Source organism: Aplidium turbinatum, chromosome 14 (assembly GCF_918807975.1).
Source record: "Aplidium turbinatum chromosome 14, kaAplTurb1.1, whole genome shotgun sequence".
In the NCBI taxonomy this organism is placed as follows: Eukaryota; Metazoa; Chordata; class Ascidiacea; order Aplousobranchia; family Polyclinidae; genus Aplidium; species Aplidium turbinatum.
In genome coordinates this window covers 4,141,858-4,159,984 of record NC_137485.1, presented here as the reverse complement: position 1 = coordinate 4,159,984, position 18,127 = coordinate 4,141,858, and the positions used below count along the sequence as shown (strand labels likewise).

Genomic DNA, 18,127 nt, shown 5'->3' with positions numbered 1-18,127 from the left:
GAGGACCCAACTGTTTCGATCTTATGGTGTCATCAGTGCAGAACACCTACAGTTCATCAGGCTGCGACGCTTTTTATATAAGTAATTCAGAATGAGGATTTTTCCTTTTGTGGTACGCAAGGAACCACATTTGGATACTTTCACCCACTATTTCTACATGTTTAGAAAAAAGTATTTACATTTTGGAATTAAATACTTTTAATCAGTGGCGGATTCAGAGTGAAGGAAGCGATTAGGGTGATGGTTCCCCACGGAAAAAGTAACTGTATTCACAATGTTTTGAAAGATCGCATGATTGTAGACGTATCCTATGTATTATTGTGCTTTGTTAAAATCATCCCCTCCTTTAAAAGTACTTGCTGAATCCGCCCCTGCTTTTACTATGCTTAGTACAGTCCTAATTGCAAGGAATTGAACTGCTGCTAATTGGTGATATATGGTGAATCAGTGGTCGGGAACCTTTTTAGGTAAAAGAGCCATTAAAGCTACATTTTTGGAAATAGATTTCCGTGAAAGCCATAGGTTATAATGCGTTAGCACTTAATACAACTAGCATGTGGTGGCACTAGTGTTATGAAAGTGGGAACGCGTTGTCGCAAGACGAGAAAAACAGCTAGGGTTTTGGGTGGTCTCCCCCACAAAAAAAAATGAAAAATAACATTTAATTTGGTGCATTCTGAGAATTTTTTCAGCTCTAAATTGTAATAAAAAGTTAAGATAAAATCTTCGCGGTTTGTACTTTAGAAGTTTGCACTTTAGAAGATTAGGATTTTTGCGAGCCAGATGCCGTCGTCAAAAGAGCCACATATGGCTCCGAGCCATAGGTTCCCAACCTAATGTATCACATTTTAAAAATTTTAAAAGATTTCTCTGCTTGTTTCTAAAGTGCTGATTAAAATTTTCCAAAATCACCATTTTCTCATCGCATTCCTATATTCACAACGCAAACAGAAAAAGAACATTAAAAAGGCAAATGACAACATTGTCGTAAAGTGACAATGCTTTAGTGAATAATGGTCAACAAGTCAAGAGCTTCTGCGTCAAAAGCCTCTACAAGAATGCGAAACTACCAGGAATAATCAATCAAGGCTTTGTCAGTCCGATAAAGATTCAAAATCAACTAACCAAGTCAACTAAAATCGTCAGCTTTGAAATGAAACTATTTTCCTGGAGTCAGACTTGAAGAGTAATTTGATGAAACTATTTATGAAGATAATGAGAGTTACAACAACAGACAGGGACGAACAAAGCTTACCATTTACTGTACTCGTTGTGGTTGTGACAGCTTCACTTGCTTTCTTTGTTGTACTATCTGCATTTTAACCTTTGTATTAAAATTTACAGATGATGTTTCCTGCTCTGGTCTTATAAAGGTATTTGTTATCAAACAATAAGTTATTTATATCAAATAACGCTGCAGAGATAAATATTACCACAAAATGTAGAAGGCATATCCTTGATATGTTGTTTCACTGTTTGTCGAATACAGACTCTTCCCCGTTGGTTAAAGATTTAAGTGGCATGGAAAGGAAGGCAAAAGATCTAATTTCCGGCCATCTTAAGCATGTGTTTTGCTAGAGACATAGTCAGGTGTTTTGAACGATGTTGAACCGCCTTGTTAGACGTTTTACAAATGCTCTCATCACTCTTCCATGCAGCTGATGATATTGGTTGGCAGTATAACCATGATATTTATGATGCAGCATAATCAACTTCAGTCTAAATTGTTAGATCAATTTCTATTTCAATTGTTGCATTTTTACCAAGGATTTTTTACTGTTTGAATTCTTGACTGAAAAAATCAATCAAAAATCAACACTGACGTCATTAACTTTGTCACGGTTTAGTGTAGCCTCTAAACTTTTACTCTGTACATAGTGATACTATATCTTACCAGGTGGTACTTAAGAACTTAAATACAGCAGTGAGCTTGATTATTGCTCGGCAGGTAACTTTTTATGAGCTGAGTAGCGAGACTTAGGCTACTCAATTGCGTCATTGCGTAGTTAAGCTGGAACTGCCTGTGTATTTGTAATTCCCTAAAAAGAGTGTAGACTACATTGCGAGTGTTATAAAATAAATAAACAATAAATTTAATGGAATGTCTAGCATTATGTCATGCACCTTTTTGTAGCGAAATAGAGACTTTGTCTGCATGATTTTTCTTCGACATTTCTTAAAAATAAAAATAAATCCTCAAAAAAGAATTTGAAGGTATTTGAAGCTGAATTGCAATGATACAAAAGCCTACCTGAGAGAGCAGACGATCGAGACTCTTCTGATGGAGTGGATTGAGAATTTGAGGAAGTATTACCTGCAAAATTCAATTTGCGGTGTTAAAATTATATTGTTTCAGTTGCATCATCTTTATGCATCATCTTATATCTGATGCAGTATTTTGAAGTAATGCAAAAATCGTCATAAATCAAGTCTGGTCTTAAACTTTTGGCCACAACTATATGTACCTTGTGAACAGCATTACAGCATGATGCGCAACGAGACCTCGCAAACGGGTATCAAACAAAAGCGGCCTTAGCGAGACGAGAGCAACAAAATTTGGATTTTTTTATTGCTAAAACGCATGTTGTACACAATGACATCACGCTGGAACAAAAAACTCGCAAAGTTAATTTGGGTTTTCCCGCCCTTTAAGGGCACTTTTAAAATTGGAGCTAACTGACTCAAAATCTGTGCAGTGTATTTTTATACTGCATTTAGTTGTCTATTGTTTTGCATCGGTATGCAGTTGCACTGCATGATGGTTAAATGGTATGATTGCTATAATTGTTACGTAATGGAGGTGCAACAATACAAACGCCTTCAGCAATATCAGCTTCGGTTGAACAGATTTAAAACATTTTAAACGCTTTACCAAGAAGACATTGACTTTAATTTCACTTTTTCTTATTTAATTTGAAAACTTATTTTAACAAAGCCCTTTCACTGCTTCTGAAACAAACTTATATGCAGCATGGCCATAAATATCTGGAAGCCGCTTTGACATGGAGAAATTCTGTCAGATCCCAATTACTGCAATGACACCACCAACCAATCAGAACATTTCTAAGTGGCTACCGTCAAATTGTGACCTTCTAGACCAGAGACCACTCAGAGAGTTGATGCTTACTTTAACCCTCTGTCTACCGAAAAAAAAATATGCAAGTTTTATCGTTGGGGTCTGTTGGACTCCAAATTCCAAAGTTCTTGTTTAGGACAACAAAAATCAGCTCCGATAATGAAATTAAAGCTCAATAGGAAAGGACGTAATAGACTAAAAAAGTCATAACTTATAAACACTGTAGAAATACCAAAAATACTCGAAATTTAAAAAAGAAGTCATACAGTAGCTCATGCACAAACTAAACTGATACGGAATTGGTCTATTCATGGCCACCTGGAGATTCGGCCTGATTTGTCACATTTTGCAGATTTTGATTACAGCTACTGCTAGTGCTTGACTGACATTTTTTGAGATGTTTTTACTTTTTGCGGTTTCCTAATGACATAAAACTTTTTTGTTTCCTTGTGGAAGCAATGGCAAATGAGAAAAAGTAAGTTGAAAAACGCAAAATCAGACTGTTATTGAAAATTAACAGTCTGACTAAAATCTTCGAAATCAAATTTTCTTTGTTTTTGAACATGTGAGGATGTTAAAACTTATTGTGTCATCTGGGGAAAAGAATAAAGAAAGCTTAACACTTTGCTCCTCAAAGGGAGGCCAGATTTGGCCCCCCCCTCATATTTCCTTTAATTATTTGAAGCACAGTAACGCCATGCACTTGGTTTTTCTTGACTTTTCCTAAAATTGCCAGGCGGATCTGATGATATTAAATTTGATGCTAAAAGTTGTGTAGTTTTCTTGTAAATTCAAGATTTTGGTGAATTTTTGCTATTTCTAGCTAACTTCCAGCAAAGCGTGAAATGGATTACATTGCGATGACAAGCCATAAGCTCATAATTGCTTCGTGCATCGATATGCGCGAGCAGAGAGAAGCATCCTCTTGCTTTCTTTTGTTTGGTTTGACCTCAATAATACAAAGCGCGTTATTTCTTATGCTACAAAGAAAAGCCAGTGATCGCAAAGCTGTTAATTAAAAACAATAATAGCAAACGTTTTTTGCGTTATCAGCTCTACAAAGAAGAATAGCAATCCACGATCAAAATAGTAGGCTATGGAGGCCACAAACTATTCAAAACAGTTGTTTCAAGCAGATAATATTCATTGACGAATAAAAAACGTTACAATAAGAAATCTTCTCTTGGATAAAGACACGAAAACCTGGTTTCGAAATAAACGTTCTATGGAAATGCTCTCATTGACAAAACTTGCAATTGAGGAAATGTATCACTGCAAATGCTTTTGGGAGAAGCCGGAGAAATAGCGTTTTTGCAAATAGTAATTGTGTGATACACTCAAAATTATGAGATAGGCTCCATTTACACGTAGCAGCTAACTCGATGGCGTCCCTTCACTGCTTTATGTCGCCTACTTGTTGTTATGTCTTGTATTTTTGTTTCACAGTGCACTGTGTTTTGTTCCAAAGAGCGCAAAATAAAGATGATAATGCCTCATCTACATTACAAAATATTTTGTAATGTAGGCCTACAAACAAAATGTACAATGTACACAATGTACATTACAAAATATTTTGTACTGTAGACGAGGCATAAAGTTAGGCGTCACATAAGACAAACAACAAATCAACTTTCTTCATCATTGATTCAACATCTGAATACGTTGCGCCAATGTATAAGAGGCCGGCTATTGTGAAAACCCGCCATTTATAAACGATCCGATTATACCAAAAGTGGGACAAACTAGTGGATCAAAGAATGAATAAACAATGCTGAGAAAACTAAATCTAAATGACGAACAATACCGATGTCTTCATTTATCTTGGAAAAATGCTGCCTAAACTCATCAACAAAAAATACCGTAAATAACGGCAAGGATCCCGAAAGCAGAATTTGCTCGACTTTGGCATGAATTTAGTCAGACATCTACAGTAATAATTCCACACATACAATAACGGGCTCTCAACTGCTGTAAGATAACACAATGGTTCTGGGCGATTTGTGTAACAGTTTAGGGGAAGACACTACTTGAAATGATGCACCACACAAAAGATTTTCAATGAAGACTGAGTCTAAAAACCGATGTGGATTGTGCTGCACAATAACTTCAAGTTCAGGACAGACAAGGCACAAAAATATCACGATAAAAATAAAGACCTTGTGGGAAATTTTCGAGAATCATAACACGATGCAAATACCATAAACGCTTAGTTTGCATGCTGCTCTAAGCTGGCCGGCAACCACAAAGGTAGACAATACAGGCAGTTTATAATTCGATAACAGCGCAATAAACATTATAAATACGTAAACCGACAATTTTCTTTTACAAACGTTTTACGTCTAATAGTAAATTTTTCCCCAACAATTTTTTGTGAAGCACTTGCAAACCACGGTTTTGTAAAATAATTCATCATTACTATTTTTTACTTCTCGGATATTGTAAAACGTCATCAGCAAAATCACAAAAAAAATTTCATTACTTCAATGTAGTAGGCCTAAGAATTTTTTATAGAATTGTAGCCACGTTGTTTCAACAAAGAAGCCATTTTTTAGCAATATAAAGTTATAGAAAATAATTTGCAATCATGCAAATGGTTGGAAAGAATCTAGGAAGTCTTCTCACAATCTGGCACAAAATGATTATGTTTATTGTATCTCTGTAAAATGTTTTACGACAAACTTTGAAGCTTCGTTATAATCATTTTTATCTTTGAAGTCAAAAGTTATTTTTTTTTTTGGCCAGAAACATAATCACTGCCTTGCTGATGTTGTCGCTTTTACGCGTATTTTTAGTGCTTCAAACAATAAGGACCCAGTCAGCAATCCAGTCCTTTTACATTGATTCAACATTTGTAAACGTTAAATTTATGTAGATTTGCTGACTGTGGGTTATTTTACATTTCCTTTGTTTACGCACGTTCCTCAATTCGCTGTTGCATTATTTCGACGCTGGCGGACTAAAAATGTATTTTCAAATTGATTGACACAATCTTCAATAAAAAGTGAGCTTCGAACTTAGCTTTGTTGATGTAAATGCTGTATTTTTTGTGGATGTAATTTATGAGTCATGTTTATAAACACCCGTAAGCGAAATGACTTATGATGTGGCCTGCATGATATTTGTGATGCGACTTGACACAAATCCACAATTTCAAAAGCACCTAATTTGAACTTAGAGATTTCAGATAATTTCAACAACTTGTTCAATTGTCTTCTCTCTACTAAAAATATTCATACTACAAACTCAATTGTAGACCTAAAATACACAAACGAAGATGTAAACAGCTATTCAAGCAGGCTAAGGTGTTACTTATGAGAAATTTGGTTCCATAAAACTAGAAGCTAGCCATGAGTTTCGGAATGCATTAGTTTAGGATAAAAATGTAAGACAACAAACGCAGTTTTTTTTTTTCAAATTCGTGTAACAATGATACTCTGATTGTAACTATTTTAGAATCAGTGAGTAGCTTACAATAAGATTTGCTCGCAAGTCGTAAATTCTAATCAATGCAATGATTCGGCACACCGCACACACACTTCGTGCGTTCGATCCAGGTCTTTGTTATTTAGAAGTTTGCATGAAATCGGATTAGCACGGTAATTAAGTAGCGGCAAGTTAAATCAAAATTGTCGTTTTTGGGTACCTTTGCAAAAATTGAAATATCAAGTTTAACATATAAAATTTTAAAATAATGACTTTTCAAACTTATAGACAAATGATTTGCTTTCACACCAGTGCAACTTCTGTTGAAATAGCATCAGCGGATAACACGTAACAGCTGATTGAATTTGATCCAAAAACGGCCCCCCCTTGAGCAGTTAACTTCCAAAAAAACGTTGAAAAGCAAAGGGTTAAAAATCTAATTTTTAGAAAAATTTATTTAAACGTTCGCTCAAAGTTAAAAAAACCTGGAAAATTCTGCAAAATGTGACAAATCAGGCCGTATCTTTAGGTGGCCATGGTCTATTCTTGAGCAATGGTCAAACTATTGAGAGATTTGCCTAAAAAACGCATATTAGGCCTACATATTAGTTCACAAGAAATATTGTGAGTTTATATATTATCGCATTCATTGCAAATGAATTGCGAATGTTCTTGGCAAACGTTGAGTTTGCAAGTAGTACAGAACTATCTGCATTTTTGGTCTTTGTGGCTTTCGCAAAGATAGCATCTAGCATTCATTGATTTTGGCGCCCGAACTTCAACAGCTGTTTCTTATATTTTGTTGCGGATTTAGATGTCTTGTTGATATTGAAGTCGAAGCTGGTAATCCAGCAAGCTCTTTTCCTAGTTGGATCTAAAATTTTCTTCTCTTTCATGCATGCATGTTTCAATGTTGTGCTGCTATTTTCGCCTTGCAATTGATGCAATATCACAAAAGCATTGACAGCAGTGACATCGATCATATTGAAAATTAAAGCTATCGGCTATCTTTTCGTCATTCTCTTGGAAATGTATTTCCTAAAATTTCTGTCAAAAGTGTCGACTCCTCTTTTAGTGCTGTTGTAATACAAGATTACTTCGAATACAGCAGGCCTGGGGTCAGTTGGACCCCACGGTACAAGATGATGTTTTTTTCTATCCTACCAACTTTTGTTTGAGATCAATAATTATTATATTGTCCTAAAGATCAAGCAAAGCTGTGAAAAGTCAAAGTATATCAATATCGCATCTGCTATATGTCCTGAGAAATCGCTGAGCGAAATTTGTTTTGGGGTCCATTGGACCCCACGGTAGACAGAGGGTTAAACTTTGTTTGGTAATCACAGAAAAAATAGTAATGGCAGGGGTGGAAATCGAACTTAAATCATCGAAATGACCAATTTTTTAAGCTTATTCGTTAGTCCAGGTAAAGTTAACGGAAAAAGAATAAGAGGCAGACCACCAAGGCGATGGCATGACAACTCCTGACATGGAACGAACTTAATTTGACGACACTGGGCGAGTGGGCGAGCTATCTAAACACTTTGACTAATGGAAACAGATTAAGCAAACTACCCATGTTGATGAGTAATCTACTTCAAGCGGAGATACCGATTGTATATAACCGTTAGGCCAAGCTGACGACGGCCAAATGGTCGCTTAATTTACTTTCTATTATCTGTTCTCACACTTTTTTACGTCACGGAAAACCTATCTTCTAATTGGTTGATTGCTTCGATGTTCAACTGGGCTCTGGCAGAATTTATTTAGGTTAAAGTGTCTACATAAATATGTAGCCTACTAAACCAGCATGATAGGGACAATAATAGAAATAATGTTTCAATTTATGCCAATTGCGACAACAGGTAGTACATTGCGATTACAGCTATAGCACAAAACGGCAAAGGAAGCCAGCAATTTGTATTACTTTGGCATGTCAAAGTTTTGCCAAGACAAAAGCGTGTGCTCAGGAGCGGCGTCGAACCAACGTTGTTTTCCTTCTTTCTGTGACACGTAAAATAACTTAACACCTTTTGATTAACAGCTGGTCAAATATTTTATTTGTCAATGTTATTGTCAAATAAAATATTTTAGAAAAGAATTTTAAGTTTTTTTTTCTCGATTTAAAAAACTGTCTTGAAGTTGTACGAAATCAGGAAAAGATTGTCTAAATTTTTCTGTTTTTTTGTGTTTGTTATTTTACTGTATTAGAAGTTTGGTGGTATAGCATACACTTTGGATTATCAAAAAAGCAGGACTAATGGAGTAATGGTAGACTATGTGCTCCGGAAGAGTGCCGGGTTTATGCAAATACCACATTGAAACATAAAACATGTGTGACTTCAATGTAATTTCTACAGTCAGACACATAAATTATATTTCTTGATAAATATAATCGCTTAGAGGTTTACTGGAAATTAGAAGTTTATTCACTTTGGACACCAAGGACAGCGGTAACAATCCTATTTGCAAAAAACGCTTCACGTTATCTTTGTTAACAAGTTAAGTTAGTTAGCTAAGAAGTTTATTTCTTCATCTTTATGTAATTGCAAAATTTTAAAGAAATATGTAAAATTAATCTTAACATATTTTGTATAGTGAAATGTCTACGGCAGTGGCCTATAAGCAATAAGTTATAAAACAAAACTGATTTGTGTTTTTCAACTTACCCATTATGAAAAAGCTTGTAGCTGTGCAACCCTGCAAACCACTATGAAATGAAGAACAGGCTACAAACAAGCCAACAAAATTGAACATTAATCAAATTTTGTATTCATTTTTACTCCATGATTTTATTGCTTTGCTTTTCCTAGACTATTTTTTTGAATAATTTTTGTTCTTAAATATTTTACACTTTGCAATAACATTATCGTCAGATTTATGATGATCATTCAATTGCAATAAAATCTCGAGCAGTCCTGACTCAAAAAAGAAGAATCTTTCAAAGACGCTTAACAACTAAAACGGCAAAAAATTGTTTTCCACATACTTAACTTTAGAAAAAAACACCTAGGCCTACTTTTAAACTTATTTTCATGGCATTGCATGTACAAGCTTACTTATATTAAATTAGACTGACTGTATAGGCTAGGCTGATTTATAAAACCATAAGTAAAAAATATAAAAAACAACTTGGCAGCTAAGTCTCTCTAAAGATCAAATGCCGAAATGTGAAACTGTTCTCCACATACAGCTAAGGAATGACTAAGACTCAGTAAATATACAAAATGATAAATATTTGCTTTCTCGTTTATTTTGCCATACCATATGTCCAAAATAATAACTTGAAGACTGTTTAAAACGGTTTCGTTTTGGTAGCGGCTGTGCAGAACCTTTTTACCTAAATAACTAGAATAAACAACAGCTTAAAATTTGTAATGAAAACTCATTAAGAAAGCTGCTAACATTCTAAAAAGTACGATGCTGATGTACGACAATGCTGATGATAGTATATCATCGTTTTACTTGCGTATGAGAAACGCCGTGTGAGCTAATGTCCTTTCAGTGTTTAATCCCGAATAGTTTCACGTTCAACATGTCAGCAACGTTGTACAGCTGCTCGTGAAAGCTGAACAGACAGTGAAGGTTGCATAGCTACACCACCGCAGGAGAATCCTGGTACCATAGGATGCTTGAAAAGGACGAAGGATCGATACCCTTTGAAAGCAAGCAGCTGGGTGATCAGCAAAGCACTTCATGGCATCCTAAAGGTAAATATTAAAATTGCCTTCCATTCAACTACAAACTAAATCTTTAATCAAAAAAATACGCATGGATGCGACAACAACACTATTGTAAAAAGGAATCACTTCACACAATATTTCAATTCCTGTGTGTTAAAAAATGTATTTTAAAGAATCATAATACCAATCTGAGGCTCAAGCCTTGTAAGCAAAATATTTTTAAAAGTTATGAAATTACCTTAAAGAAATGTAAATTGTTGCCTATATCAAGGAGAGTACTTCTTCACCAAAAGAAAAAAGTTGTCTTGGTAAATAAGAATCGGAAGAGATGTAGGCTAAATGCTTTTCCTATTCAGATGAACATGAAGTGTTTTCTTCCATTTTTTGGCCTGGCTTTAATATCATCCCAGTCAGGTTCCTAAAGTAGGGCTACTCCCTGGGCGTCTTACTAATCTTATTACTTTGCAAACCTTACTTGGTCGATATCCATTTTCGTCATAATTGGAGTGCTGACGCATTGTGTACTATAGATGCTGGTACTTCTTTACTTTGGTCACATGACAAATTAAAAAACAAAATATTTGTTTTACTTTGTACACGTTTGGATCTTTTTTGGAACAACTCAATCTGTCATTTACTGTATGGTCTTGTTTTGTAACATTTTTATAGGCTTAAGCTAGTGACGACTACGTGAAAAATGGCCCAGGTTGGTTAAATTGAATTGAGATTTATTGAATATTTGTCGCTTTACATTCTCGTACATTTGTCGTTCTTTTGTTTAGAAATTATGTGTTACATCAATAAAGAATCTGTTATATTTCCAATGATGTTATTCTTGAAAAGCCATTCCAAATTTTGCGATAAAAACGACCACAGAATGTGAATTCCCGATAGTGGATCAAGACTTACTGGAATATGCTTTTATAGGGAACACAATGAAGTGGTCTAATTAAGCATTTAAAAAAACAATAAAAGAAACAAAAGCTAAACTAAAGTGAAAGACATTTTTAATTTATTATTGTAAATGGCTTGTTGCTTTTACAAGATAATCAATAATATTGACGATCAATTTTATTTTATTACCCTAAATACACAGAAACAATATTATACAAATATTGCTTTGAAATAGAGTTTGGACACATAAAAAAATGTCTTGAAATATGTGTTGACAGTTTCGTCAACGTTTACGAGAAGATAAACACGGTTGGCTGTTACTAATCATGGACGAATTACTTGGAGGATCTGGAATTCCAGCATATGAAATGAGAATAAGTTTAATGTATCTGTGAAGAAAGGCGTTCTTTCCGGCTATCAGCACAAGGCTGATTACTCACTAGCACAGCGAGCTGCAGTGACGCTTCGCTAACCAGAACGGTGTAGCTTCCACGCCAGCCATTGAGACCTCCAATTAAACGTTGGTGCGATACTGATGAGCCCAGCCTCATGGGCGAAACACGTGTCTATCGCTGTCTATTCGATGCTACAATCGGCTGCCAAAATAACTTAAACGTTTAATGTATCTATTGACTTTTAATTATGTTATATCTCTGTATAATGCAAATTTTAAACCCGCTAAGATTACTTTGTCTTGTTTGCCTATTTTTAAAAAAATATTCAAGAGCAAGCGCTTCTGTTTAAACAGATCATGCGAGAATGATCTCAAAATTAGGGTTAGGGTTAACTTAGGGTTAACTGAATAAGGGGATTATTCTCAGGAGAGTAGCCTACGAAAATAAAAAATATTAGGTGCATTTAATCTAGAATTTAATCTAAAGTAACTCAGTGATAGTGGTTAATTTGTAAAGTTAAGATTTGAATCAAAAAGTATTTTGTCGGCATGAGAAAGATATTAATACTCACAGTGACAATGATTTGTCAAAGTATATTCAAGATTTTAAATCTGGACGTTTTATAGCGGTAAAGTAGTGTCCCTCTGCTACTCAATCTTCTACAGCTTTGCACCAATAATACAGAAGTTAACCCTCCAGCCAACAACTTTTATTTTTGTCACGTTCTTCGACGACACAAATTTTTATGACTTGCCGTAGTATAACAGATTATGAAAACCCCTGGGATATGACAAACAATGCCGTATCGCCATTTCTGTTCTCATAATAAGACAATGCAAAGGTTAAGTTACAAATTTAAATATTGAAATTAAAGTCAAGGAAATTGTTGGGATAGATTACTAAGTTCTTTTAGAAATAAGTTCTTGTAATTGTTCACGCCATGACAGACATGATCTTGAATAGATCTTGTTGAGTTTAACGATAATTAATATAATCCAAATGAAATATTTGTAGTTTTTTGTTACAACGTGGTTTTCATTGAAGAGAAGTAACTGTTTTGAAAAAATGAATCATTAAATCTCATCGTAAAGCAAACGTAAAAGCAATTTCATTTTAAATGACAAAGTTTATAATGTTGTGAACACAATATAAATTTCAGCACTGCAATGAAACAATATACATTGAAGGATATGAGAGCATGCAATTTATGATTATTTAGTACATTTTAACCTATCAAAATGCTTGAGTAAATACGCATACGCAATATTTACATACACATAAAATGCCCAGATACGTACAGCACTGGCGAGGCCAGAAGGCCGAAACGGTGTGCTACTGTCTGCAGTTACATATAAATTCACATACGCATACATACATCGTAATACGCAGCTACGCAGCTCAAATCAGACGATGGCGCAGGCATGCATTCAACACTCATAATGTGCGGTGCTGAAGCAGTTGAACAGTTTTGCACTACTGGTACCAGAAACTATCAGAAGTTTTAATATTACGGTAGGCCTACACAATGGCAGGAAAAATTGATATACTGTATGACACGTAACTGCAATCGCTTTTCAGTTTAGCTAAATTCATGCAGTAATAGCAAAGCAGAAAAAAAACATATAAAGATGAGTTTTTCATAATCATTGGATTTTTTTTTTGTTTCAGCATAAAAAGTAACAATGTACCAGATAGTACAATTAATAATTTATTTAACAGCGATAAATTGTAAAAGAGCATGAATTCTCTTGTCATTTTGTACTTCATCAGTGCATTTTCACTAACTATAGTGATTGATCTTACCTGTTCTATCAGAAACTAGCTAGTTTGCTGGAAACCTATCTCAGATATTTTTATTTAAAAACGTAAAAACTATCAAGAGTTAAATGCACAAGGAAGCAAAAGATACATGAAAAGTTGACACATCTGTTTGCTGCATAAGCAAACCTAGTTTGTTGACGAGACGTGATACAACTGAAAACGCATAAGACAAAATACAAGTTTATTTTAACTGACAATAATTTTAAAAATACGACAATTAAGAATCATATAAATTTTGTTATACAATTGACTGCTGAATACACTTTCGTTTCTGTGCAAAATATTTTGCACCGTTTCATTTTAACCCTATTTTTGCAAAGGTTTTTTAGCTACCGTATACCCTTGATGACTATTGAAAGGATCTAGAAATTTCAATGAGAAAAAAGTTTCCAATTAATAAAAATATCAGAGTGCGAGCAGCATACTGCATAATTTTACTTCAACATATTGTAATTCATCAAAGTGACATCTCAAGACTTCAGAAACCAGTTGTGTTTCGAAAACAACTTCAGTTTTAAAATGCTTAAATTAGAAATCAAAGCAATTTTAAATTGTCCAAATGTTTTTAGAGCTGATGAAGCAAAATTAGTTTGAAGCTATTGAGCTCATAACTTTCATGGTTAGATTGAGACAAATTCTATAGCTTCTTGATACATCTGCTTCACTTGCCCCTCAATGAAATTTCAAACTTTTCAAAATACTTGTCATGTTGATCCCAAATAAAGCGGCTCGGTAGCAATAAAATAATCCTCAAGGAAAGCCTGATGTGACATAAACAAAGTAAACACTAAATGACTATTGTATACTAATGTTACGTAACAACATTATTGTTATCAACACATTGTTAACAAATAACAATATTATCTCTAGTCAAAATTGCATTTCAGTGCAAGAAGAAAGGAATCCACTACAACTAAGACCGCACTGCATTCATGATTAAGGCTTTATTAGGCTACAATGAGCACAAAACCCTCCTGAAAACATACAAAATTGGTAAACAGAAATTTACGTAAAATAGATCAAAAAAGCATTTAAAGTAATTTTTATAGTTCGAATCAATAATGACATTTTGGAGGTGCTTTGGCGGATCAGAAAAAAAGTAGAACAGAAACGAAATAGGTCACACCAAGGTTCAGTCCTGCCCTATACGTATGTCTATATACACTTTATACAGTATATACTGTAGATAAAGATTTGGCTGCGTGTAATTTATCATCCCCTGGGAGTTGGTTTTTCCAGATAATCATGGATTAAAAGGAAGCAGCATCTTTTTTCTTCTGCGAGTGGGAAGATACGTCTAAAACTCCAGGTCACATTTTGGCGCTATGTCATACTTTTCTACAAAATGGAGCAGAAGGTCTGTGCGTTTTGAATGATGAGACCAAAGATTTGCTTCTGCCTAGTAGCTTCTCGATTTAATTTTAAAAAAAAACATCAACAACTGAGGGCGGCGCAAGAACGAACTCGATTCCAAAACATCAAGTGAAGAAGTAACAATAAATTAATCATTTCTTACTTGTAAATGTTTAAACGTGGGCCTCTCTAACTCGTTTCTATGCCAGCATTTCAACATTAGGTCATATAAAGAGTCTGGGCAGGGTGGGCTGGTCACTGGTTTTGGCATTCTGTAGCCTTTTGTCACTCTTTCCCTCACTTCCTTCTTCAACATTCCTGCACAAAAAAATATTAAATATAGTGTTAACCAAACCCGATCAGGCAATACGTAATTTTTTCTAATTCTAACTCACAAGTAAAACACTCCCATTTCGAGTGCCTTATATATCATCATCATTATGCTACTTCCTCATTTTGAGCATTGGGAGTAATGTGCCATTGTTCTCGATCATGAACATTTCATACCGCACATTCATATATTAGGCTAACTTCGTCCATTTAGAGATGTTTCTTGTCCAGATCATTCTAGGTCTGCATTGAATTCTTTTACCATTTATTTGCTGTTCTATTGATAATAATCTTTGTAAATAGTTTTGCCTTATTGGGTGTTTAAAATATTTCAGTTTTTTTCTTTTGACTATTTGTAAGGGAATTTTGTTTGAATTAAACTGACACTAATATTTCATCGTTAGCCCTTTCTTGTTTGTTTGCTATTCGGGAAATAAAAAATAAATAACTTACTACAGAGAATATTTATTGAGGATCAAATCCATGAATATGTTAGACATGGAAGAAGATAAATTATCAAACTTAAAGATAGATATCCCAATCCCAATACACCACCTTGAGCAGAACTACTTCGAAAGGAATCTGGGTGAAGCTCAATCGTTTGCGAACTTGGATGGGCCTCTTCAATAGTAACATGTTTCAATGGGTCCTTGCCGACTCAACATTTGGTGCATGTGGCTCAGACTTTAGACTGCATGCCACATTATTTACCAATGTCCTGTAAACCGACCTCAGTATAGATATGTGGAGCTCACAATGCTCGATGAAAACACAATCCATTGGCTACTGTGCGTGGATTGATCAACGTGACATGTGGCGGCCTCAAACTCAAGAACAAGAATTAAACTTAAAAGGACATTCTTAGATATTTAAGAGTAAAAACTTCCCGAATCTTTTGTAAGTTAAAAAAACTCTATCAACAACCAACAAAAAATGGAATGGTCTATATTTCAAATGAAATCAATTATTACAGCTTTCTACAACTGTTTTCAACTGAACTGAAATCAACTGCTTTCTACAATGCTTTCACTATTTGTGTAAATTTTTTTCTAAATTCCAAAAATTTTTTTTTTTGCCTAAATAACAGCATCTCATAGCTTCGCCCACGCAAATTATAGAAAACCTGATATCCTTGGTTTATTCATTGCTTCATAGCAATTGCGTAGAAATTTCAGCAGAGAAACACCTTTGCTTAACTCGATATTTTATTGGTAGAAAACGCAGCCTAGTTGGAAATCCCGTTCTTATGAATCCTGGTTCTATTATAACGCTTCCCATCAGCAGATGGGAGGCTGTGGTAGGGTAGTAACTCTTACCTGGATACGGTATTTGCCCTTTTGTTAATATTTCATACAGTAAAACACCAAAGCTCCAGACATTGGATTTGATGGTTATTCTTCCAGGATAATTTATACCCAACTTCTCATCATAGCCGATTGTTTCAGGTGAAAGCCATTTAACTGGCATCTTTTCTCCTGAAGTAATTAACCATTGCTCAAATTACAGCAATAATTTATAGTATACTTTATTTATATATTTTCAAGGAGACATTAAACCAAGAAACCAGCACACAATAAACACAGATAATATCTGTATCCTTGGACAACATCTTAGTGCATAACAAACAGCTACCACAACATTAATTAATATGGTAAGCAATTACAGAATTTTACTGTAACTGTGTTCAGCAAAAGATGTTACTCCTCTGAATAATACTGACTTTTTGTTCATCCCTTTAACTGCCACGGGCCCTTTAAAGAGACCGAGCTCTAAAAAAGTACACACTGTTTGCAATCACCATAACTCTGGTCTTTGTTTGCCAAACTGCATGGGAGTTACTTTTCAAGAAAAAGAAAGACTTGTATTTTCTAAAAGTTGAAAAAAAAATGGTAGGTTTGTATTTGATTTTTTTCTGTAATATTCAATCATTTACAGAGAATTTTTATTTTTTGTGCAAAGCGAAGTTTATGCGGTTCTTTGTTCGCATGACGCATAAACATCACCGTAACAACGTTTGTGTGGCAAGCTTAACACTTGCCTGACATCTACCTGTGAAGTTTTTAGCAGTTTGAGATTTTTTTTTAGATATCTAAATGGAAACGAAAAAAACAAAACAAAAAAAAACGAAAAATTATTGCATTTTGTCAGAAATTTACTCATTTAAGGCATTTAAAAAAAAATACACAAAATTTGTAAACATATTTCTACAGACTGATGAAAATGCAACAACTTTCATATATCGTTTTTTTTTTTTTTTTGCAGTTTCCATTCTTAAAATACAGCAGTTCAAAATCAAAGCCTTGCTCAAGCTAAATTCTAAAAAATGCATCAAAAAAGCGTGGCAGTTAAAGGGTGCTATCGGTTTGCAAACCTGTCCAAAGTGCATCACCTGGTGTTTGAATGTTAATTGTTTTTTAATGTGAAAACGTAATCATGAACAATTACTTACTAAGAAGCATATCACACACCCCATTTGTGGACCTTATCATTCCGAAGTAGGCAAGTTTGCAACGTTCGTATTTCCCAACATATACATTGCCTGCTCTTAAATCAAGATGTATGCAATCGTTACGCTCAAAGTAAGCCATTGCTGCTGAGATCTGCAAACACAAATGCCTTCTTCACACAAAATTGATCAAACTACATAGTTTTTTAAAACATGTTTGTAGTAGTAGTTACTGTAGTATATTACAAGTAAACTTGTGCAAAGGAGAAAGCAAAAAAGGAAAATGACGGCCTCATCTTTCCGAAGGAAAGGTAAATTCCATTAAGAATAATTTCACTGCATGATAGAACAAAGATTGATTTTTGAGTTAAATATAGTTTTTCTAACTTTACCTGGCTATTTCAACGCATTGAAACTATTTTGTATTGCAAACAAATGCCCAAATACCTATCATAACTTATTTTTAATCCCTGATCTTCAACATGTTTACTGTGCTGTACCTTATACAACTTAATGCATACTTGTGAGGAATACACATAGGGACTTGATGAATGAAGGTTTGTTTCATACCTTTGCTTCCCAAAAACGACATGTCAAACAAAATTTCTCATCATTTATTTTCCAATATTGCGACTTATGAGTTTTCTTTGTCCGGACACAGTTACTCAAAAAGTTTTATTTCTGACGTAGCCTAAGTGAGCGAGAA

General features: G+C 34.5%; 1 protein-coding gene across 1 annotated transcript in view; it reads right to left on the bottom strand.

Moving 5' to 3' along the window:
• Positions 1–12,152: 12,152 nt before the first annotated feature.
• The window catches only part of LOC145782815 (uncharacterized), a 56,039-nt gene continuing 50,064 nt past the window's right edge, over positions 12,153–18,127 (bottom strand). The window contains exons 19-22 of the mRNA XM_082594582.1: positions 17,425–17,575; positions 16,292–16,450; positions 14,809–14,963; positions 12,153–14,053 (exon numbers count right to left, since the gene is read on the bottom strand). Coding sequence (XP_082450708.1) covers positions 13,997–14,053; positions 14,809–14,963; positions 16,292–16,450; positions 17,425–17,575 — 522 coding nt within the window. The 3' untranslated portion in view covers positions 12,153–13,996. The remainder of the gene's footprint in view (positions 14,054–14,808; positions 14,964–16,291; positions 16,451–17,424; positions 17,576–18,127) is intronic.